The 25,706-nt window shown below is 39.9% G+C and overlaps 1 protein-coding gene across 1 annotated transcript in view; it reads left to right on the forward strand.

Moving 5' to 3' along the window:
• The window catches only part of LOC122795777 (1-acyl-sn-glycerol-3-phosphate acyltransferase epsilon-like), an 800,499-nt gene that overhangs the window by 472,562 nt on the left and 302,231 nt on the right, over nt 1-25,706 (forward strand). The window contains exon 5 of the mRNA XM_044064106.1: nt 23,841-23,931. Coding sequence (XP_043920041.1) covers nt 23,841-23,931 — 91 coding nt within the window. The remainder of the gene's footprint in view (nt 1-23,840; nt 23,932-25,706) is intronic.

Below are 25,706 nucleotides of genomic sequence, written 5' to 3' on the forward strand. Positions count from 1 at the left end.
GAAAGCTGCTTGAAGAGAAGAGGCTAGCTCAGCTCAAGCTAACTTTGAAAAGTAGTATAAAATAAGTTACATGTTTTAGGCCATAAAGATTGTATGGTACTGTTCTGATTGCAACCAGAGACAAAATGTCTGTGCCAGTGAATGATTTATTAGCTGCTGTAGGAAGAATAGAAGTGTTGTATGAGTTCCAGAAGCTGCAACAGATCTTAGAAAAGCTCTGTGTGTATGGTAACACATATGTGCAAGATTCTGGTTTACTTTCCAGCAATGAGGGTAGTATGGGGAGCCAGAAGTCAAATGACCAGATGTGCATGATGTCATTCTGCCATCCAGGGTAAAAATTATGTTTTAATGTTAGATTAGACCGAAGTCTCAGAGCAGACTGTTTTTGGGACCTGACATAGAAGGATCACTCACCTACTTCATCTTGCGGTGCTCTAGTAAGTGACCAGGGAATAGTAGTTCTTTAGATCAGTTAGGAAAATATAGCGAGATTTGTTAAATACTGTTTTTCTATGTCAGTGTGAATCTGTCTGTGTTTTAATATTTTCTGTGATTGAAACTGGTATTTATTGTAAATGGATATTCTGTATTTTCATGTTTTTATCATTTATTATTAAATATATTTAAACTTTTTTCATTGTGGCTAGTCCTTTAGAAAATATTTGGCGAGACTGTGGTCACTCCTGAAAGCCTTACTGCATTGGTCAGTTGCTATAATTTGTAATATTTTTACTCAGTATAATTGGGTACCCTTGTAAGAGCCTTAGAGTAGCTGGCTTTGGAGTGTCTGGTAGCGGTGTACCTACCTTATAATCTGGGCAGAAGGGGGCATAGCTAGTAAATCTGTGCCCACCTTTCCTAGGGTGTCTGTGTGTGTGTCTGTGTGTGTGTCTGTGTGTGTGTCTGTGTGTGTGTCTGTGTGTGTGTCTGTGTGTGTGTCTGTCTGTGTGTCTGTCTGTGTGTCTGTCTGTGTGTCTGTCTGTGTGTCTGTCTGTGTGTCTGTCTGTGTGTGTGCGCGTCCTTTGCTTGGACCAGGGACATGAAGCACTGGCTTCACAGAGAAGATGCTGGGGGACTTGGCTTGGACACTCAGCTGAGGACTCAGCTGTACAGCTGTGCCAGTGGGAAGTCTCGATGAGGCCCTGGAGAGAGAGAAACCCAGGCCCTGGTCTGAGTGTGTTCCTTGTGTGCTCTTAAGGGAAATTGCACTTGATGCAGAGAACTGCATTTGGAATTACTGTGTGTGTCTTTTTTGTTTCAAGTGAACGTTCCTCTGTAGCGTCAGTGGTGAGGATTCAAGCTGCTTCATTACTGGCCCAGCGAGAGGACTTCACACCAGGGATAAACATTCAAAGTGGGATATTCTAGGCTGACTCTGTCACCGCTGCTCTTTTGTCTTGCTCTTAACCAATTAAGCTGTCTAACAGATTAGGTCATGGTTACAGTCTGGCTCCCAGAAAACAAAGCATACAGACTTCTCATCTACTTTTTATGAATGATTTAAAACTGTGTAGCTCATCAGATGAGGAGCTGAAAGTGCAACTGCAAGTGGTTAAAACTTTCTCAGGTGATATAAGAATGTCATTTGGTCTTGGTAAATCTGCAAAAACAACTTTTAAATCAGGAAAACTGCAGCACCAAGAAAATCTCAGTCCGGGATAAAAATGTGATATAAAGGAACTTGTGCTGCAGGGTGATGTATAAATATTTGGGATCTAATGAAGGCTCAACAATAAAACATTAAAAAATGAAAACAAAACTCAGCAAGGAATATTTTTGAAGACTGAAATTAATACTGAAACAGCCCTGACATCTAGGAACCAAGTCCAAGCTGGAAGTCAATTTGCTCTTCCTTTTCTAATTTACAGTTTTGGGGAGATTGACTAGCTGTAATAGGTACTGGATCAGTTAGACAGGAAAACGAGGAAAAATGCTTCATGCTTATCAAATAATAAAATCACTGTATACTAAGATTATATATTCCTTATTCTGAAGGCAGTATGGGCCTCCTAGAAATTGATTACATATATAGATCCACAATAGTAGGACTATATACATATCTGCTGACATTACTAGATCCAAACAGTGAAAGTTTTACAACATAAGAACACTTCTAAAATGACTTGCCTGCTTAGTTTAGTTGAAGAAATATCAGTGTCGAGCAAGAATGCAACTCACACCAGAAGTAGACAAAAATCGGGCAGCAACTGAATGTGTCAAAAAACGAAAGAATATGAGGAGAAACATCAATGAGAAGGCAAAAATATAGTTGCAAGTGCAGGAAACTCCTGAAACAACCTCAGGTTGATCAGGATCGGATGCAGGAATAGGTAAGGAGAGGTGAAATTAAACCAAAAAATGATAGGTTAATATTGGTGACCCAGGATTGTGGACTACATGCACGTTTTTTACAAAGTTTGTTAAATATGTTGGAGAAATAGACAAATGCAGGTTCTGTAAAACAGAACTTGATACAGTCGCTCTTTTTGCTGGGTGTGATGCACTAATGGCAGAGGGACTTACAACTGAAAGGCATAATAATGTGGCAAGACTGTTAGATTAGAGATTTTGCAAACATTACAATGTTGAAGTAGCTGCAAAGCATTGGAAACGTGAGCCACAAAGCATTATAGGGAATGATAAAGATTATATCACGTAAGATCACCCATTACCAACAGTTCAAAAAATAGATGCATGAATGAAAAGAAGACAAAAGTAGCATTGAACATTGAAATTGCTACACCCAATGATTACAGTGCCTTGCTCAGAGAGAGAGACAAAGTAGTAAAATACCAGGATTTGCAGGCAGAATTGTGAGCAATGTGGAAAAAAGGATACCCAGACAGTTCCAGTAGGAGTAATGGGTCTCTCAAAAAAAAAAACCAAAAAGAGTATGTAGTCGTGTTTATATATGCTACCGATACAAGGAACTCCATATGAATTACTGAAGAAGTCAGTTCTGGCAACATTGCTGGTGCTGCAAAGAGCACTTTAGGCTAACCTCAAAGATTGAAACAATACTAATTTAATCAACTTTACTTTGACTTAGGAATGGGGTTCATTCCCATGATGGTACTACAGTATCCCTCTTATCTGGCCCCTCTCTAACTGGCCATCAAATTTCTGCCGTAGTCCTAGCAAAAGACAACAGAGAACAACAACACTTCCGCCTCCTCTGGGATAACAGACATTTGAGTTTTAGACTTAATATTCATTAGAAAAATGCATAACACAAATCCTGTCATTCTAGCTGATTTATAAACTTATAAATATTATTTTTATGCTTTTTTCTGATTAACCAGTTATTCGTTTATCCAGCCTAAGGTCCGGTCCCAGTGAGACTGGATAAGAGGGAGTCCACTGTATAAACCCAAAAGACTTGGAGAATTTAAATGGTCCAAATAACCCAAAATATCTGGAGAGTTTGGTTGTTTTAAGTGCTCTTATTTGAAACCCAATCTTTTACTTTTGTCACACAGCTCTCATTTTTCTACTTCTTAGTTTCACTGATTTACAGGTACTTTCAAAGTATTACACTTCCTTTTAGTGTCCAGTTTAAATTCAACATTTTGTTTATTAATACTTACCTTTGCTTACCAGTAGTCTGATATGAGTTTTAGTTTCAATATGTTGTGCATTTTCAGAGTTCAGTCCTGTCAGTTATTTTCACTTTAATAGCATCAATTTGAGATATTGGTAGGTGCAATTTATTTTGCATGTTTGTATGCAACAACTGGAGATTTATTTGAACTTTTAAATGCACACTTATCCCACAAGCCTTGAATTAATTTTTTTTACTGTACTTGCTACACACTTTTTTCTTGTCTTTCATTTGTCTACTCCTTATAATAAATGCATGCCTCCTCCTTTTCATAGCTTGACTTTTGAATAATTTATTATACCACAAGTTATTCCATGTGTGATTCCTGAGCTGTGCAGCTTGCCAAATTCATTTTTGGCTCTGTTCTTAAGTCATTAATATAAACATCTGTAGTCCAGAACAAATGATAAATAAATGGCAAGTTCCTTCTAGGTGAACAGTAATTTTTGAAATTTTCACTAAAAGTTGCTTTTCTTCCCATTTATATATTTATATCTATATATCTATCTATCTAAAATGTATTTACGTATATACAAATGTTCTCATCTTGAAAGGTAAGTGTTAGTATTTTCAAGGAGTCTTTCTTAGCAACATGGAAATGTGGTACATTGTACCTTTTTAGGGTTCTTGGCTGTCCCACTTATAGTGAGGAGTAGCTGAATTTCTGGATTAGAGCTTCCAATTTTCTACTATATTGCCTTGCAGTGAGTGAATTCCCAGTGTGTGACTTCCCATTGACTGCTGAGCAATTTTTCTTACTACAAATTGAGTTTAGTCCTACATATTGAAGGCAAACTTATCATGACTCTGTTTCACTGAGTTTTCCCAAAAATTTCATTAGAAACGGTACTTAACGTACTGGAGATTTTAAATACCTGTGATGCAATGTTGTGGGAAACTTTACCCTCCCTCCTCCCCATACTCTCCCAAATTAATACAAATCTTCAGTGGAGTTGCTCCATTTCTGGAGAAGGGTGAAACTTGTTGAAACAGGTGTTTCACAAGTTTGCCTGTAAGAATAAGAACCTTACTTTTGCAGGCTAGTTCTATACTGCTGAATGTCTAAATTATGAGTAACAAGTATATTTCTTTACATTTGCAAATAGATTTACTTTGTAGTGACATCTTGGGACATTTGGATGTAGGTGATAATACTCAAAATTAACACAGGTGCACTGTCCAGTATCCATCATGTCTTTTTACTTTGACTTTTTCAACAGAAGTCTCTGACTTGATATGGTAACTTCCTGTAGCTTGCCATTAGTATAGTTAAAGATATATGCCCCATATACTACAAGGGCCCCCAAAACACATGCAGTTTTTGCCCCACTTAGCCTTTGCAGCCATTTGCCAATAAAGAAGGCCTTGTCTTCACAGCAGTCATGTATTCTGTCCCAAGGCTTGAGGGGAAGGAGCAATTCTTTGAGATTATTCTTGCTTGGAAAACCATCATGGTGGTTTTTCAGTGTGATCAAGGTTAGTCATATGTGTAGAGCTTCTGGTCTCTTGCTTAAAAAGGGTCCTACAGAAAGATGAGCTGATTTTGTGGAACTCTTGAGATAGGCCCACAAGATTCTACTCCTTAGAGGAGCTGTACAAGGCAGAACCTTCTTTAGAAAGGGGCCACAGATTTTGCATCTTTGTTCTCTGTGCTCTGAAGGAGATAGGAGATGTCTTTCTTCTGGGCCTGTGCAGCCTCAGTGAGAGCATGTAGTACATCATAATCAGGATGGTGGATTTCAAGGGTGTCGCTGCAACAACAGGACACCTGCATGGTGACTCTAGATATGGTGAATGCCATTATAACTTTTGACACAGAGTCTTGGTTACTCACAGGAGGTTCTTTTGTTTGCATTGGGTGAGCATCACTTTCAGTATGTAGAGTTACCATCTGGTGTTTCTCATAATCTCTGCCAAGAGTTTTTATCAAGGTTCTTGTCATGGTAGTGGAGGACCTGCAGGAAAATGTTTTCCTGTTTCTATACTGGGGGGGGGGGCTCCTTATGACTCTATCCAGGGTCTGTGGCTGTGTCCCTAGTTTGATTACTGCCGTGTTTGAAGGCTCTGGAGGTCTGTATAATCTGGAAGAAGATATCTCCCTGTTTGCCTGCAAGGACAACCTTTACTGGGGGCAGAGCTAGACAGTCTTCACTGTTGGTCATGCTTTACCAATGGAGAAAACCTAAGGGAAGTCGTGTATCTGACATTCTGGGCACAATGACAACCATAGTTTTCATGGTCTAGTTTGCTTGCCTTAAGATGTAGGTCTGTTAGTGGGCAGTGAGGTAAATATGGTTGCTGAGTCATTACTCATTCATGAAGCATCTTCTCCGTCATATCTTCATTGCTGGGCTTTGGAGTGGTATACTCTTAACAGTCAGCATCAATCTCATGCTGGGTCTTTGCTTCATTCATTAGTGTTCAGCATAGCTTCTGAATACAGATGCTTCATTAGTTGACTGGGAAAGTCTGCTTTAGTTTCTTTGGATAATTTAGTGAAATTGGGGCTCCATATAGATTACCTGAAGCTGTAGACTCTGCTTCTTGACCTGAGAGAACCTGAAAGGTCTGAAACAGATGCTGATACCACAGCCCTTCCTGTTGAGTCAGACAACAGTTCCATTTTGTGGTATGTAAGGAGAATAGCCTTTGCTCACACATCCACTGTGAAGAGGTGATGCAGGTCTGGTAGTGGGCCAAGTACATGGACAAAACTGTTTCAGCAGTTCACATCCTGGCAGAAGTGAATGAAGTGGCAGACTCTTAGAGCTACGGTTGCATGCCTGTCCTGGAGCCAAATGTTCTGGAGTTCTTTAGTCATGATCTGGTAAATTGTCATCCAGGAGACTGACCTGTTAATCATTCAGGAGAATGTGAACCTCACAGTGCTTTTGTTTTCTACAGGGAAGGGGCATTTTATGATAAATGTAATATCCTTTTTGTTGCAGTAACATTCCAGTAGTTCTTCCTCCTTCATGACTTCTGATCCCACAGCATACCAAAAAATTCTGAGAGGAAACTCCACTGATAATTCATTTCACCATATAATGACCAAGATGGGTGTGTTTTCAGGCTTTCAGGCCTCTGTTACTGCAGGAATCTGTTTGCATGCAAGCAAAGGAGGGTGTTATTTGTTAGGGTGACACTGACTAATACCATAAGGTCTGGCTACTAGCCTTGGACACTGCTCTATCTTACCTGCCAGTGCAAGTCTCAAAGGTAATTAATTCTGCTAGGAAGCCTTCTTATCAATAGATATATTCTGCAAAGTGAGAGTCTCCATTTGGGAAGAACAATATCCATTGTGACCTAAGCTGGCTGTCTTGGATGCTACACTGTATGTGTGTGCGCCATCACACACACTTGTATGTATTTATGATTTGGGTTTTGTGACTCTTTCTTGATATGTGTCTGTGACATCTCTGCCCATTATGACCTGTGTGTGCAGGATTCTGTTGCCAAATGTTGGCTGGTTTATGGTTAAAGGCAGCCCCTCAGAAGTGTTCTGCATTAGTAACGACATTTGAAGAGCCCTTTTCCTTCTTGGAAACTTAAAAGTTCATAGTTGACAGTCTTGCCTGTTTTCAGTTTGAACCTGCTGATTCATTAGCTCTTAATTTTATCTGTTGTAAGACACTTTCTTTGGTAGCTGCCACCTCTGCTCAAAGGTTTGTGGAGTTTCGCACAGTAATCTTGTTTGTCACAAGGTTTCTTCTCAGGACCAATCCACATTTCCTACTGAAAATGGTGTTGGAATTGTTCTTAACTCATTTCTCCAGCCATCACTTACCCTAAAAAATTGTTAAATACTTCTGTGTTGGCCGGCTAGCTGGACAGTGATTGTCTGAAGCTGTAAAAATAAAAAAAAGCTTAAATGTGACCAATAGACGGTACAAACAGGTAATGTGATTTTCAGCTGCTTAGTCACTGTACTGAATAACACAAATTCAATGCCATGATTTTTATATGTATTGTACCATTTGCGTTATGTACTGACAGAGGTTGCACTGCAGGTATGGGGCATAGCATGACAAACAGCAAGCACCAAAAGACAGAAAGAAACTACTGACCAAACTGCAGAAGTGTGCGAACCAAATACTCCACAATAAAACCACTGGTATATATTGATGCTGCAGAAAATGCCGGTAGTCCACAAAGTGAAGCAAAAAAGTTTATTGTAAGACAATAGAAAGCTGGTAAGTGCTTTCGTCCTCAACAAAAGAACTTCATCAGACAAATTAAAATCAAACACAGAACACATTTTAAAGACTCCCTTTGTGCTTCACATGATAGTAGCCACTCCCCCTAAGTAACAAAAATTTAAAAGGGCAATACAAACTGTGATGTCAATGACAAAATGTTAAATAAATATATGTTACTAGATATAAAAAAATATAGAAAGTATATAAAAAAGATCATCCACTTCACAATTTTTTAAAAGAGCAATGAATAAATATATAAATAAATAAATAAATAATCATCTGTTTAAAGCTGTCAATTTTAAAAGGGAATTAATAGAGAGATTAATTTAAACCTGACCAGTTGTTCGCATTTAATAACAACTGCCAGTATAATTCTCTCTTTTCTAGTAAGGCAGACCATGCACCTCCCCTGATATCCATTGTGACCCCATCAATAACAAAAAAATTAAAAGTGTGGTCACTGTTCTCTGAGGTATGTTTATAGAAAGCATGCGTCTCTTTGACTGTTCTTATTTCATACAAATGTTCATATATTCTGTTTTTAAATTTTCTATCAGTTTTTCCAATGTAAAAACAATCACGTAGGTTACAGAGGGCACAATAAATAATACGTTCAGAGTTACACTTATACTTATTTTTGATATGAATCTTAGTGTTGTTTATCATAAACACTGTTCCTTCCTTTATAAAGGGACAGTAACGACACATACCACACTTCAACATACGTCCATTCGAAAAATGATTCACAGCATGTCCTTTCTCGAAAAATGTTTTCAAATTTCTACCTTTTCTAAAAATAACAGTAGGTTGTTCATCAATAATGTGTTCTGATACTTCGGTCATGTGTTAGAATTGACCAATTTTTACTCAAAATATGTTTACTATCAGGACCATCAATCGTGTATGTAGAAATGAATGAAGTATTATCTTTTCCTGTAAAAACAGAGTTGAGGGGTGCAACATTCACTGTGTTACATCCAATGAAACCTCAGATAAAAGAGGTATATACAAATTTGTTTCTCTCTTATTTACTACCTCTAAAAGGACATCATTAACAAGTCTCAAAGGGTAGCCCCTCTTTAAAAAATATCTTTTAAGGTATCACATTCATCTAAAAAATCTTCTGAAAGTGATACCATACGGGCAGCTCGTACAAACTGTTCCTTAATAATAGCTTTTTTCTCTTTCTGAGGGTGGATGCTACTATAATGAAGTAATGAATTTGAATATGTGTCCTTTTGATATATTTTAGATATAAACCTACTATTCTGGTAATCCTTAATTAATTTAATAGCAAGGAAGGGTATCTCATGTAAGTTAAATGAATATGTAAATCCTAAAAATGAACTGGTGGAATCTAAATATCTAATAAAATCACTAATAAGGGCATAGGGACCATCCCATAAAATAAAAAAAGGTCATCCAGGAATTGTGTATAATATTTAACATGCTTGTAAAAGTCAGAAGGCAACAAATATTTATTCTCCCACTGTAAAACCACTGTTAGTATAAAGACCACCACACGCAGAACCCATAGCTACCCCTTCCTGTTGTAAAAAAAAATCCTTATTAAATAAAATAAAAATTGTTCTTAAGGACTGTCTCCATCAATTGGGTATACATTATTACATCAAAATGGTTTATTTTCTTTTTTATATAAAAATTCATTAAACCATTCTAACCCCTCCTGATAGGGAATTACTGAATAAAGATCCTTTATATCAACTAATACTAACATATAACCCTTCAAAGAGTATGTGATTAATATCTTTTGAGAAGCTCCATGAGTCTTTACATATATGTGACTCTTGCTGCACAAATTTCTTTAACTTAAAATCTAAGTATTTTGCCAGGGGTTGCATAATTGAACCCTTAGAGTCAACTATGGGTCGCATGGGTGGTTGTGATATGTTCTTATGTAGATGTTCTTCGTCTTCCCTTGCTGCAGTCCTGACAATTGGGTATAGTCCGTGTCCCAGTCGGCCCGAATACCAGAGTATAAGGCTGACGCGTGTCGTCATGGCGCTTAGACTGACGCCGTCACCGCCGCTAGGTACTCATGACATGACCGCGTCATTTTCTTTTGCCGCGTTGTCCGATGGTCCGGCAAGCAAGTTTCTGCGGTTGTGCGGGTTGGCGTTTCTTTTCCGAGGCGGAGTTTCACCGAGAGAGAATTGTTACAGAAAGTAACCGCTAGGGAACATTTTTCTTTTTTGCCTACTTCTTTAATGTCAGAAAAAAAAATAAACTAGGTATTTTGTGGGAAGTAGATACACTGCAAGGATTACTATACACAGTGTGTGATTAGGGCCTGAGCCTTGCGACGTTGTTTGTTGCGCCTTGTCTTGTGCTTTAACAAGCGCACTATTAAGAGGAGGCTTGATTGTGCTAGGTTTAGTGTTTTTGGGAAAGCGTTGCAATTATAATATGCGATGGATGCTCAGCGCCTCATCAAAGAAGAAAAAATAAAATAACAGTGAAGCCTAGGTGGTGAGGAACCCGGCGTCGGGGTGGAACCGGTGTCCCGGAAGACTGCTTCCAGACAACCAATCCACTGGAATTCTAACATCTACATTTTATGGTACTTACACTTTTGGAGACCAAATATTACTGCTAGTTTAGGATGCATAACAGTCAAATAATTCAAAATGTCCATATCAATAAAACCATCAATAAATAGGTCCTGTAATTCATTTTTAATTTTTGAATAGGCACCATTTACCCCACTGATGGATGATCTTCTGTATGTTTTTCCTTCCAATATGAGCAACATTTTTCTATTATAGTCATCCAGGTTCATAATAGCAACCCCTCCACCCTTATCGGGTTTCATAATTCTGTTTGTGTCAAGCAATCCATTAATTTCTTTTATAAGAATACCTACTTGGGCAACCCCCCCACCCTTATCGGGTTTCATAATTCTGTTTGTGTCAAGCAATCCATTAATTTCTTTTATAAGAATACCTTCTTGGATATTGTAACCCTCCCCGTTACAGTATGTGGAAAGTGCACTCCTATTATCTAATTCACATATTTTCTCAAATAGGGTGATCATAGGGTGCAGGGGGGGTTATATGTGCTAGATATAGATAATGAACTGGTGGGTTTAATAAGGAAAGAATTCTGAAATAAAACCTTAAAATTTATTTTACGGTTATACAATTTCAGGTCCATCCAGGTTTGTGATATGTTACTACGTTGCCATGGGACATAAGTAAACCCTTTAGAAAAAACATCACATTGTTCTTTATTAAATTCAAGGTTTGAAAAATTATAAACCTTAAAATCATCCATGCTATTAGTTAAAATACAGCAAGTGGGTAAAAAAATTGTCTCCACTGTCAACTACTTGTACATCATCAATGACTGTATTGTTCAGCATAAAACTTATTTCCTGTTCGACCATTTCCTGTTGTGGAAGTTCCCTCCACCCTTGTGGATGTTCAAACCCCCCCCCCCGTTCCATTGGTGGTTGTTGTGGGGATGGGTTACATAATTCACCCCCCTCAAGTTGTTCACTTGGGGGGGGTCTTGTTTTTCAGACGTTCCGAATGTCTTAAAGGGGGGTATTCTTCCTCATCCAAAAAATATTCATCTTCATCTTAATCGTGTGAAAAATGGGTCTGGGGAACATCCTTAGTATTTAACATCCCATTTTCAGATACAGTATATTTGTTACCCCATTTCAGAGATGGTGGGGGGTTAGGGTATGCAATGCCCTTACTATACTCCATTTTGTCCCTGTTTAACTTTTTCATCTTATGGTATTTTATATTGTTACTCAAACCATCTATACTTTCAAAAATTCTAAAATGCTCACATCTAAAATCTGCATACTGTCTGTGTGTAGAAATTGCTGTATCCAGTTCGGTAGCTCTGTCCATTAATTCATTAATATTTTTTTCATTGTTAGATACAAACAATTTCATATAGTCAAAGCCATGTTTATCAAATAACGCAGTTAATTCAAAAATAAAATCATAATCGGATTTTAAGCCACTAGGATACCTCCACATTCGTAACCCTTTAGGTACAATTTTTTCTTTGAGGCATTCTATAAAATAAGCATTGTCCATTTGTAAACGTTTTATCTTACATAAATAATAGTCAAACTCTTCTAAAAGTAAATGTAAGCTTTTATTACCAGTCACCAGTGGGTGATTTTAAGGTTTATAATTTTTCAAACCTTGAATTTAATAAAGAACAATGTGATGTTTATTCTAAAGGGTTTACTTATGTCCCATGGCAATGTAGTAACATATCACAAACCTTGATGGACCTGAAATTGTATACTCGTAAAATAAATGTTAAGGTTTTATTTCAGAATTCCTTCCCTATTCAACCCACCAGCTCATTATCGATATTTAGCACATATAACCCCCCCCCCTTGCACCCTATGATCACCCTATTTGAGAAAATATGTGAATTAGATATTAGGAGTGCACTTTCCACCTATTGTAACAGGGAGGGTTACAATATCCAAGAAGGTATTCTTATAAAAGAAATTAATGGATTGCTTGACACAATCAGAATTATGAAACCCGATAAGGGTGGGGGGGGGGGGGTTGCTATTATGAACCTGGATGACTATAATAGAAAAATGTTGTTCATATTGGAAGGAAAAGCATACAGAAGATCATCCATCAGTGAGGTAAATGGTGCCTATTCAAAAAATAAAAATGAATTACAGGACCTATTTATTGATGGTTTTATTGATATGGACGTTTTGAATTATTTGACTGATGTCCTTCAAGGTAGCATCTGCAGTCATAACAAATGGGTTGTCCTGTCGTCAGGCAGCCCTTCGGTCGGCCGGATTCCAAAGTCTGGGTCCGGCTTCGGCTGATGTCGCACTTCTCCCGACGTCATCTCTGCTGGTCTTCGGGTATAAAGGCATCAGCCGACGCCATTTTCCTCAGTCTTTCTTGCCGCGTGGCGCCCGAAGCAGAAGCTGTTCGCAAGTGCCGGTCGGTCAGATCCAGAGATTACTACTACCGAATACTACTTCGAAGACTTCTAAAAAGCTAAGTACCCCATTGGGGACTCTTTCTTGCCTCAGCCGATGTCAGAAAAAGTCAATAACTGTTTAACTTGTGGGAAACAAATACATCATAAAGATTTACACTCTTACTGTCTGCCTTGCTTAGGCCCAGACCACGATGTAGCAGCCTGTTCGGCCTGTGCTTCCTTCAACCGACGAACGCTTAGGCGTCGGTCGGAGTTTGCTGAACAGTTTTTCAGCTCAGATTTTGCGTACATTATGTCGTCGGATCCTCCGACTTCCCAAATTGTAAAAAACGCAAAGAAAAAGACCGACACTCGCGGTCCGCGGTTTCGGCCGAAACCACCGTTAAGCAAGCCGCGAGTGTCTCGGTTTCGGCCGAAACCGAGAATACCGGTCAATCTTCAGCCGAATCCATGACTACTACTGAGGCTCCTGCTACCTTAGTTGAATCGGCCTCAGAAGTTTTGCCTACTACTGTGGTTCCTAGTGATTTATCAGACACCATCCCTTTGGATGTCTCTACCCCAGCACGTGGTGCTGCTAGGCCTCCTGCAGCCATGTCTATTAAGGCCTTTGCCAGGGCTAAAGCAGCCAAAACTGTTAAATCAGTGCCTGTTAAGCCCGCCTCACACAGGCCCACTTCTAGTTCACAAATGCTTACTCTGGCAGAGGATTTAATATCCTTAATTAGGGGATCCCAATCTCACCCAGACAGGGCCTCTCAGCCACCAGAAAAGAGATCTAGAGCAGAGCCCCCCGAGCCAGTGTCCTCTGATGATTCTGCGGATGACTCGGACATTACAGACCAGCCAGAGGCTCCTTTGTCTACATATGAAGATTCCGATGCTGAAGAATCCATTCCATCTGCCTCTCCGCCAGAGGAATTTTCCTTTGGGGAAACCTTACATGCCATAAGAGAAAAATTCCAATGGCAGGGACAAGATTTCTCAGATTCAAGAAAAAGGCTTAGGACTTTTCTGCACTTACCACAACATAGGCCCTTAGCTATACCTCCAGTACTGCCTGTTGTGGATGATGCATTTAATGATGTTTGCACTGCTCCTGATACTTTACCTCCAGCCCCTGCCAAACCAGATAGATTTTACAGGGTGCCAGACACTCATCACCACCTATACAAGGCCCCACTTGCAGATCCTGAGACTATATCCCAGGGGCCTAAGGCAGTAGCCTCGACCTCAGCAAAAAACCCTACTCCTTCTGAAAGGGAATCCAGGTCCTTAGAGAGATGGGGAAAAAGTTTACACCTCTGCTACTCTCTCAACTAGAGCTTTAAACTGTCAGTTTCATATGATCCAATACCAAGAGTTTATGCTTGATCAGTTAACTAAGAAGCTGTCCTCTGATGACTCCTTAGATAAGAAATATGTTTTAGAAATGGTGAATAACATCCAACAGGTTAGTAACCATTCTTTAAAATGTGGCTATGATGCACTGGAGGCTTCATTTAGATCAGCCATGACTGGCACAGTGATAAGAAGACATGCATGGTTGAAAGAACAGGTCTTGCCGGATCATGTTAAAGCAAAGCTGTTAGATGCTCCTATAGATAAGGCCAGTCTATTTGGTACACCTGCTCAGCAAGTAATGAAGAAAATGGAAGAAAAGGCAAAATCTGTACAAACAGTTAAGGATTTCTTACAAGTTCAGCCCCCAAGGTTTAGCAGGAACTGGCCTGCCAAAAATTGGTCCTTTCCAGACTCCTCAAAATCTCAGAGGCAGGAATAGACGCTCTAGAGGCAGAAATCAATCCAGAGGAGGTGCCTACAGAGGGCGACAGTGGCAAGGCAATAACCAAGCACAGACACAACCACTGCCACTACAACAGGACAATCACAGTGACTTGGCTCTAACACCGCCTACCAGGGAGCAAATAGCAGCACCTTTAGGCAGAAAGTTAGCCTTATTTTCGAAAAATTGGCACTGTATCACAAAAGACAAGTGGATTTTGCAAACCATAGACCAAGGCTACAGGTTCCACTTCCACACCTTACCAGTAAAAGAGGAATGCCAAACCTACCTCCAAATCAAAAAACAGAAGCTCTAAAGCAGATAGCAGAATTAACAAAGATGAGAGCTGTGGAAAGAGTACCAATAACAGAACAGGGCAAAGGATTCTACTCCAGACTCTTCCTAGTACCAAGAAAAGAGAAAAGTTGGAGACCTATTCTCGACCTGTCCGTCTTAAACACATACATCATTGTCCCAAAATTCAAAATGCTGACCCTACAGCAACTTCTTCCCATGCTGGGCAAGGAGTGTTGGCTGGTAACTCTAGATCTCAAGGAGGCATACCTGCACACCCCCATACGACCAAATTGCAGAAGATACCTCAGATTTCTTGCAGGATCAGAGCATTATCAATTCTCAGCATTGCCCTTTGGCTTATCTACTGCGCCCAGAGTATTTACAAAATGCCTGGCATCAGTAATCGCTCACTGCAGGCTACAGGGAATACAAATTTATCCATAGCTGGACGACTGCCTGTTACAAGCGGACAACAAAAGCAAGCTGACAACAGATCTACAAAGAGTCATTTGCTTACTACAAGCCCTGGGATACACAGTCAATTTACAAAAGTCAAGACTGATACCATCCCAAACAAGAACATTCTTGGGTGCGGATTTGGACACAGTAAAACAAATGGCATTCCTAACTGCAGAAAACAAAACAACTCCCTCTTTACTTCTTGGCATTAACAAAGCAGAACAAACTAACAGCAAGAAAAGTACTGCAGGCCTTGGGCTTCATGGCATCATGCATAATCTTGGTCCCACATGCCAGACTGCATATGAGAAAGCTACAGTGGTACCTAAAGAATTTATGGTCTCAACACAGGCACAGCTTAGAAACCGAAATCCCACTAATCCCATGCCTGAAACAGGAGTTCCTATGGTGGGCTCAAGCATGCCAGTCAAACCCAGGCTTACCCTTCCACAACTTTCAGGCAAGCCAAACCATCACAACGGACGCCTTAGACCTAGGCTGGGGGGCGCACATGTTGGACAAATGCATACAAGGATTGTGGACTCAAGACCAGCTGAACCTGCACATAAACCAAAAAGAAATGCTGGCAGTAAAACTAGCAATACAGAAATTCAGACCATTCCTCAAAGAAGGCCATTTAATGATAAGGACAGACAACACCACAGTCATGTGGTACATCAACAAACAAGGAGGCACTCATTCATACCCCCTATGCAGAATGACTCTGGACCTTTGGAATATGGCTCTGAGCTACAACATCCAGTTACAGGCAATGTTTGTGCGGAAAAGAAAACACCCTAGCAGACATGTTAAGCAGAACCACCTCGGATGCTCACGAATGGATGCTACACCCGGACATCTTCAAGGCCATCACAAAGAAATGGGGAATGCCACAAATAGACCTATTCGCATCCCCACTCAATCACCAGCTCAAAAAATTCTGCACAAGGACATGCCACCCACTTGCATGGAAGGTGGACTCTCTATCCTTCAGTTGGAAAGGCCAGACAGCATATGCATTTCCACCTCTTCCTTTGATGCACAAGGTACTACTGAAAATCAAAGAGGAACGTCCAAGGATAATCCTGATAGCTCCGAGTTGGCCAAGACAACACTGGTACCCATTGCTGAGGAGCATATCTCGGGGGAGAATGTGGTCAATACCCCTGGTGCCTTTGATGTTAACTCAGAACAACTACAACATCATGCACCCAAACCTAAAAACATTGCAACTGACTGCCTGGAACATCACATAGCAGCAACTAACCCAGACCTATCCCAAAGGGTTAAAGACATTATCCTTGAAGCCCGCAGACCTTCAACAAGAAGGAACTATGCAGGAAAATGGAAAAGGTTTGTCATTTGGAGTACTGAAAGAGGAAAAGATGTGTCGAACATAGATATTGCTAACATCCTGGAGTACTTGGCAGAGCTTCTACATACAGGCCTGTCTTATTCCTCCATCAAGATACATGCATCAGCTATTTCAGCAGAATACAGCTTCGATCCACCTGTCTTTTCCTCTACTCAGGCAGTTCCTCAGAGGGATCAAGAATGTAAAACCTCCTAGGAAACCACCATTACCAGCATGGGACTTGAACTTTGTGCTAGAAAAATTGACACTCCCTCCATTTGAACCAGCAGCAACAGCAGATCTTCAACACCTATCACGGAAAACTGCTTTCCTACTGGCAATTACTTCAGCAAGGAGGGTTTCGGAACTACAGGCCTTAATGGCAGTACAACCCTTCCTAATCTTCCATCAAGATAGGGTCTCCATGAGAACTAATCCTACATTTATGCCTAAGGTGGTATCCAGAGTGTCTTTAAACCAGGCAATCCACCTACCTACCTTCTTTCCCAATCCACAGAACAGGGGGGAAAGACTGCTGCATACCTTGGATGTACATAGACAATTACGCTACTACCTGGACAGAACCAAAGGTAACAGAAAAACTGACCAGCTTTTAGTAGCCTATGCAACAGGAAGGGAAGGAAAAGCAATTTCCAAACAGACAATCTCCAAATGGATAGGAAATTGCATAAGATTCTGTTACTCCTACCATGGAAAACCAATTCCACAGGACATAAGACCTCATTCTACAAGGGCTACAGCCACTACCACAGCTTTCTTACGAGGAGTGGCAACCAAGGACATTATTGAGGCGGCTACTTGGACCTCCGTGCATACATTTGCCAAGCATTATAATTTACCTCTATACTCTAGATCCCGAGCAGGGTTTGCCACTGCTGTACTGCAAGGGATCCTAACTACACCATAATTTTTCTTCCTCCACCCCTAGTTGGCTATGGTATTCTACCCATTTGTTATGACTGCAGATGCTACCTTGAAGGACATAGTACAGTTTTGTATCTACCATAAATGTAGATGTCCGAACAGGATAGCATCTGCAGTCAGGATTATCCACCCTCCTTCCCCTCTGTGGTACTCCTAGGGTATTTACCCTCCTATTAGCTAGCTGGGGGGAGTCTCTTATGATGCATTTGTTTGTATATATGTACATACATGCTTATTTTTTGTGTTTGCCTTCTACTTTTTTGGAAACATTGGCATTTATCCAAAATTTAGCTTTCCAAGAGGGCAACTGGCATCTAGGGCAAGAAACACTGAGGAAAATGGCGTCGGCTGATGCCTTTATACCCGAACACCAGCAGAGATGACGTCGGGAGAAGTGCGACATCAGCCGAAGCCGGACCCAGACTTTGGAATCCGGCCGACCAAAGGGCTGCCTGACGACAGAACAACCCATTTGTTATGACTGCAGATGCTATCCTGTTCGGACATCTACATTTATGGTAGGTACAAAACTGTACTTTATGTATCCTAAACTAGCAGTAATATTTGGTCTCCCGAAACTACATAAGAACATATCACAACCACCCATGTGACCCATAGTTGACTCTAAGGGGTCAATTACGTAACCCCTGGCAAAATACTTAGACTGTAAGTTAAAGAAATTTGTGCAGCAAGAGTCACATATATGTAAAGACTCATGGAGCTTCTTAAAAGATATTAATCACATACGCTTTGAAGGCTCCTATGTGTTAGTAACGGTTGATATAAAGGATCTTTATTCAGTATTTCCCCACCAGGAAGGGTTAGAATGGTTTAATGAATTTTTATATGAAAAGAAAATAAACCATTTTTGATGTAATACTGTATACCCAGTTGATGGAGACAGTCCTTAAGAACTATTTTATTTTATTTAATAAGATTTTTTTACAACAGGAAGGGGTAGCTATGGGTTCTGAGTGTGGTGGTCTTTATGCTAACATAGTGGTTTTACAGTGGGAGAAGAAATATTTGTTTCCTTCTGACTTTTACAAGCATGTTAAATGTTATACACGATTCCCGGAAGACCTTTTTATTTTATGGGATGGTCCCTAGAGTGATTTTATTAGATATTTAGATTCCACCACTTCATTTTTAAGATTTACATATTCGTTTAACTTACATATGAGATACCCTTCCTTGATATTAAATTAATGAAAGGATTACCAGAGTAGTAGGTTTATATCTATTAAATATATCGAAAGGACTCACTAGTGAGATCTGACCACAGACTAATCACCCTGGATATACATATCCCACCTCCACCCCCAGCACAAAAGACCACAGTGAAAAACTTCTCAAAAGCAGACTTCACTCTTCTTAAGACTGAGATGGTATCCTTTAAGCCCACTGTGCCAGTGGATACCACATCCCACAATGCCGAATCCTTCACAGATGCTTTCTATGGACATCTCCAAGAATGCATGGATCATGCGATCCCAAACAAATCCAAGTCCCTCTCCACCAAATGTAAGCGTCCTGTCTGGTGGACCTCAGCCATAAACAAATTGTATAACAAAAGAAGGAAGCTACTGCACGTCAGAGCGAAATCCCATGAAGGGAAGACATCTCTGATCAACATTAGCAGAAAACTACGTTCTCTCATAAAAACATCCAAGGCAAACTTTGAGAGAAAAATTGCTAAGGACACTAAAGATAACCACAAAGCCTTCTTCAGCTATGTTAGAAACCTGGGCGTAAACCCTCAGATATGCTCAGAGTTGGTTCACAACAACAAAAAATACACTGAACCCACAGATATTGCTAACATTCTGGCTGACAGGTTCAGTGCAAATTTCTCGCCTCCTTCACCCCCAAAAGAAGAAATACTTATCCCAGCTGAATGTAATCTCCCTGTCATCTCAGATGTCCAAGTGAGAACCGCCCTAAACAAAGCAAAAAACACAGCATCAATGGGGCCTGACTGTATCCTGAGGTGCGTGTTACGTGAACTCCAAGAGGAGCTAAACCCACACATAAAAATGCTATTTAACCTTAGCCTTACTTCGGGATATGTACCTGAACACTGGCGTACAGCAACAGTGGTCCCACTTCACAAGGGGGGTGCCTCTACAGACCCTGGAAACTACCGCCCCATAAGCTTGACTAGCCTGGTCTGCAAAGCTATGGAAAGAATCATTATGGAACTCATAAACGGAGACATAGGGGACCTACAGACGCTTGACCCCCATCCAGTTCGGCTTTGTAAAGGGCAGATCCTGCCTTTTAAACCTGGTTGACTTTTTTGAAACAGTCACTAGAGCCATTGATGAGGGCAAAGCAGTCCATGCAGCATACCTGGACTTGGCTAAGGCCTTCGACACAATACCCCACTCAGGCATCATAGATAAGCTAAACAGCTTAAAAGTAAACCCTTATGTCACTAGATGGGTTGCAAACTGGCTAAAGGACAGAACCCATAAAGTTAAAATCGCTGGAGCAATGTCAGACTCAAAGCCAGTCACAAGTGGTGTCCCACAGGGATCTGTCCTGGGGACCCCTCTTGTTCGGCATTTATTTCTCAGATGTTAAAGCAAACATGGGAGGGCTGTGGCTGACAAAGTTCGCAGATGACTGCAAACTAGGCGCCATAGTCGATACACCAGCAGATACACACATCCTACAAAAAGGCCTCACTGAAACGGACAACTGGTGCCGTAGTCACGGCTTTAAACTAAATGCCAAAAAATGTATAGTCATCCCTTTTGGAAAAAACAAAGTACCCACAAATTATCACATAGACATCAACCCACTAAGTACGGAAAAAGTAATCAGAGACCTAGGGACCCAAGTAGACAGCGACCTCTCATTTGACACCCATGTTGCCAAAGTGGTTAAAAAAACATTCTACCTTGCACACCACATCATGAAGGGTTTCACATCCAGATCCAAGGATGTCATTGTACCCCTATATTCCTCCCTCATCAGACCCATGATTGAGTACAATGCCCCATTTGGTATGTACCTCACCCGGCAATTGCAACAGCTGGAGAGACCACAAAAGTACCTCACCAAAAGGATCAAGGGTCTCCAACATATGTCTTATTCTGCCAGACTAAAGAAACTTCAGCTCTATTCAGTAGCATACCGCCTGCTCAGAGGTGATCTCTGCTTGACGTACAAGGCCATGTCCAATCAGGATCTGATGGACATGCTCCACCTCAAAAAATCCAAATCCATCAGGACCACGAGAGCTAAAGACTTAAACCTCAGCACAAGTATGAATAGGACATGCTGGAGGGATAGATTCATAACCCAGAGGCTTCCCATGCTTTGGAACAGGATCCCAGTTCGTATTGGGCAGAGCCCCTCACTGACTCTCTTCAAGAGAAATCTTGATGAGTGGATGGGAGGTCGCAAGTTTACCCCAGGGGTCACATCTGTGTCACTGCTAGACAGGGGCACAGTAAACTAATTCTATTATATAAGGGGACCTTCACTGTGTCACTACTAGGCAGAGGCACAGTATTCTAGATTTATTCTGTACATTTTTGTACCATTTCATGGGGTAGCAAAAGCCACATCACTACGGCTAGGCTTACAAATGCCCCAGGGCAGATAGCCTAGTACTATACTATGAAACTATGACACATATTCAAATTCATTACTTCATTATAGTAGCATCCACCCTCAGAAACAGAAAAAAGCTATTATTAAGGGACAGTTTGTACGGGCTGTGCCCGTATGGTATCACTTTCAGAAGATTTTTTAGATGAATGTGATACCTTAAAAGATATGTTTTTAAAGAGGGGCTACCCTTTGAGACTTGTTAATGATGTCCTTTTAGAGGTAGTAAATAAGAGCAAAACAAATTTTTATATCTCTCTTTTTATCTGAGGTTTCATTGGATGTAGCACACAGTGAATGTTGCACCCCTCAACTCTGTTTTTACAGGAAAAGATTATAATACTTCCTTCATTTCTACATACACAATTGATAGTCCTGATATTAAACATATTTTGGGTAAAAGTTGGTCAATTCTAACACATGACCGAAGTATCAGAACACATATTGATGAACAACCTACTGTTATTTTTAGAAAAGGTAGAAATTTGAATTTTTTTTTCGAGAAAGGACATGCTGTGAATCGTTTTTCGAATGGACGTATGTTGAAGTGTGGTATGTGTCGTTACTGTCCCTTTATAAAGGAAGGAACAGTGTTTATGATAAGCAACACTAAGATTCATATAAAAAATAAGTATAATTGTAACTCTGAACGTATTATTTATTTTGCCCTCTATAACCTATGTGATTGTTTTTACATTGGAAAAGCTGATAGAAAATTTAAAAACAGAATATATGAACATTTGTATGAAATAAGAACAGGCAAAGAGACAAATGTTTTGTATAAACATACCTCAGAGAACAGTGACCACACTTTTAATTTTTTTGTTATTGATGGGGTCACGATGGATATCAGGGGAGGTGCATGGTCTGTCTTACTAGAAAAGAGAGAATTTATACTAGCAGTTGTTATTAAATGCGAACAACTGGCCAGGTTTAAATGAATCTCTTTCTATTAATTCCCTTTTAAAACTGAGAGCTTTAAACAGATTATTTATTTATTTATATATTTATTCATTGCTGTTTTAAAAAATTGTGAAGTGGATGATCTTTTTTACATATTTTCTATATTTTTTTATATTTAGTAACATTTATTTATTTAAAATTTTGTCATTGACATCACAGTTTGTATTGCCCTTTTAAATTTTTGTTACTTAGGGGGAGTGGCTACTATCATGTGAAGCACAAAGGGAGTCTTTAAAATGTGTTCTGTGTTTGATTTTAATTTGTCTGATGGAGTTCTTTTGTTGAGGACGAAAGTGCTTACCAGCTTTCTATTGTCTTACAATAAACTTTTTTCTTTACTTTGTGGACTACCAGCATTTTCTACAGCATCAATATACCAGTGGTTTTATTGTGGAGTATTTGCATTGCATGATAGTCAGCACTGAGTAATTGAGTAAAATCAGGCCCATTCATCTTCCTCTTTTCTTTCCGGGGGAAAAAACAGAGAAAGGAGTAATTTTCCATCTTAGTTGTGCAGTGTTGTCAAGTTTTACCCAAAGAGGGTAAATTAATTCAGGAAGAAAAGCTGCTTGTTTCTTGTATTTTTAAAGAAAAAGGGTCCCGTAGTAGTAAAGCACATCATTTCCAAGAAGACTGGCTGCCTTGTGTTCTGTAATAAATTGTTGAAACACTCATTGGAAAATGTTGAGGTCAAGGCTCATTTCACGAAAGCCATGCCTGCTGTGTCAGCCTTTGCTGCATTAAAGTCTCCATTGGAGATATTAGTGCCACATCGTTTTGGTCTTCAGTTCTCATACCTTTACCAGGTATTGATTGAACCCTCTTTGGCACTTTATTACAGGATTCTATCTTTTGAGTGCCTAAATTTTGAACTCTGTCTGCACCTCCGAGAAAGTTTTCATTTTCACTGCAGAAACCTCCTAACATCAGATATGAGAATAGTACATCAGTAAGGAGGCATTCTGAATTGGCTGCTTATAATCCACCCACCCACACAAATGTCTGGATAGTTCCATGGTTATGCAGCTGGAATCTCTTGCAGACAGGGCAAGCTTTTATTTATACATTGCCTTTTATATTTTTTGTCCCATAGGTTGTGCTTTAAGTGGGTGATGGGTGAGCAAATCAACTATTGCAGCACCTTGGCATGCACTTCTAACCTTGTATGTGATGGGGTGGCATGTATTGATGAGAAGGTACACACACTCCTGTCAGTGCATAGCAAAGAGGGAAAATAGTTGGATGAGTAAGATGATGTTTTAAAAGTTATCCATTGTAGAAGTCAATCTTTATAGGTCAACTGACAACTATATTACACATCTGTTTGAGGACCGTATTTTTGGGAGTATGCTTCAGAAAGCCCTTATCTAGGTTAAGGCGAGAGAATGAAGTGGCGAAAACTATGTTGTCAGTCAGTTTTAAGCAGAACATATATCCCTAGCACACTATTTTCAGTTTTAATTGGCATCCGCAAGTACGTAGTAGCCTAATGAATTGTTGTACTAACCTACTCTATTTGACATTATGCTTTTCATCATGCTACAATTGGCGAGTAAAAAAAGCAGTACAATACACACACAGTTTCTTCATTCCCCCCTTTCTAGTTGTAATATTTATAAGCTCACTTTTCCTGTTCTCCAGATGTACCTTGTGATTTTTCCAGAAGGAACCCGTTACAATCCTGAACGACCCCAAGTCATTGAAGCAAGTCAAGCATTTGCAAAGAAAGAGGGTAAGCTTTTCAGAATATGTTTAAGTAACACAATGGTTAATTTGGACATTTTTTTTCTTTGTTTTAGGCATTTAATTCCTAATGAAAGGAAAATGGAAAACTAGCAAAAATACTTCAAGGTGAAGTTTAGCTTTGTATATACTAATGTATGCTGAGCTGTCATATATTACAGTTGCCCTTTGGTTGTGTGAAAATAAGGATATTTTTTATAAGGAGTACTGCTACAACACTGTGAATTGTCTATAGACATGTATTGCTTGTTCTGGCCTTGCTTATATAGCAGTGGTGCATCCCCAGAGTGGAGGGGAAAGAACCAAATCCATGCCATCTTCGTTTTCTTTGTTGCAAGAAATGTTGCTTGCTTGCACATTCTTGTCATTTTCTTCCTGTCGGCTTCTAAGAGCAGTAGCCACCCCAGTTTGAGACTTTTTTTTATTATCTTCTGTTCACTTATTATATTGCGTTACTTGTCTTTAATATGATTGATTTTTTTATGGCATGTGATGTGCCTTTGGATGTAAAATTCCCTCAACACTACTAGCTGCATTTGTCTTTTTTGTTCGGGCAACAAGCCGCATCTTTTTTTTTTTTTTTTTAAGTGTAAGAATTTGAACAAGAAAACATTGATTCTTGGAGCCCGTAATTCTGGGGCATATTTTGAATATAAAAAGCCATCAGGGGGTAACTGCCCATCCACCAGCTCTGAGTACTGTTCACAAACTTCATGGGAAAGAAGACTAAGGAGATTTTGTAGCGAAGTATAAACAGCAAAACATGTAGCTGTGGTTAGGACTAGTCAGAGGACCTAAGGCTTCCAAACAAAAATGGCCAAAAGGAACAGTACCTGAACACAAGGCTCAAGGTGGTAAACCTCTCTGCTCTTTGAAATGCACCACCCTGGTGATAGCTTGCACCCAATATATGCATTGGATTGATCTCTTTTTCTTTGAGGTCATCACCCACTTTTTTTAATGTGTATAAGATTGACCAGAGAGGTTCTGTCATCACCACCTTTTTCCCATTTTCTGCATGAGGTTCAAGGTGGTCTGTCAAATGCCGCTGTCTTTCTTGATTCATTGCCACTCTCCTACCTTCTTCACTTGTCATGCTTAACTGATGCAAGTCTTCTGTCGCACAGTCCATCCAACTCTTTGCTAGATGTCCACATTTTCTCCTGCCTTCTTCCTTTCTCTAACAGATCTTCACCAAATTATTTTCTGCTTTTCTGCACATTTGCCTGAACCACTGCAGTCTGTTCTCTGTGACCTTGAGCTACTTGGATTTCTGCTCTGATATCGTTTATTCTTTGTCTGTCCCACAAGTGTGTATCCTAGCATCTGTTTCAGGCACTTCACCTCTAGCTTCCGTAATGGGTCTGCCTTCACTCACTAGATTTTTGTACCATATAGTAGTACTATTCATACTACTGTTTTGTACACCTTACCTTTTAGCTTCTTTGGCATTCTACTGTCACACACTGCCCCTGATTCTGTGTTAGTTTCCTGCAGCACCCCTTGATTGTCACTTTGACCTCCTAATGTAGGCTTCCTTTCTCTTCAACTACCCCCCCTTCCCAAATACCTGAAGCTGTTAACCTGTACTACTTCACCAAATTATTTTCTGCTTTTCTGCACATTTGCCTGAACCACAGCATTCTGCTCTGTTTGACCTTGAGCTACGTGGACTTCTGCTCTGATATCATTAACTTCTATCTGATTTTTAAGTTTCTTCTGATTTCCCTATTTGTTGCCATGACGTCTGTCTTGTCTGTGCTC

The sequence above is a fragment of the Protopterus annectens genome, chromosome 2.part2 (genome assembly GCF_019279795.1).
Source record: "Protopterus annectens isolate FY-2018-M chromosome 2.part2, PAN1.0, whole genome shotgun sequence".
Classification (NCBI taxonomy): Eukaryota; Metazoa; Chordata; order Ceratodontiformes; family Protopteridae; genus Protopterus; species Protopterus annectens.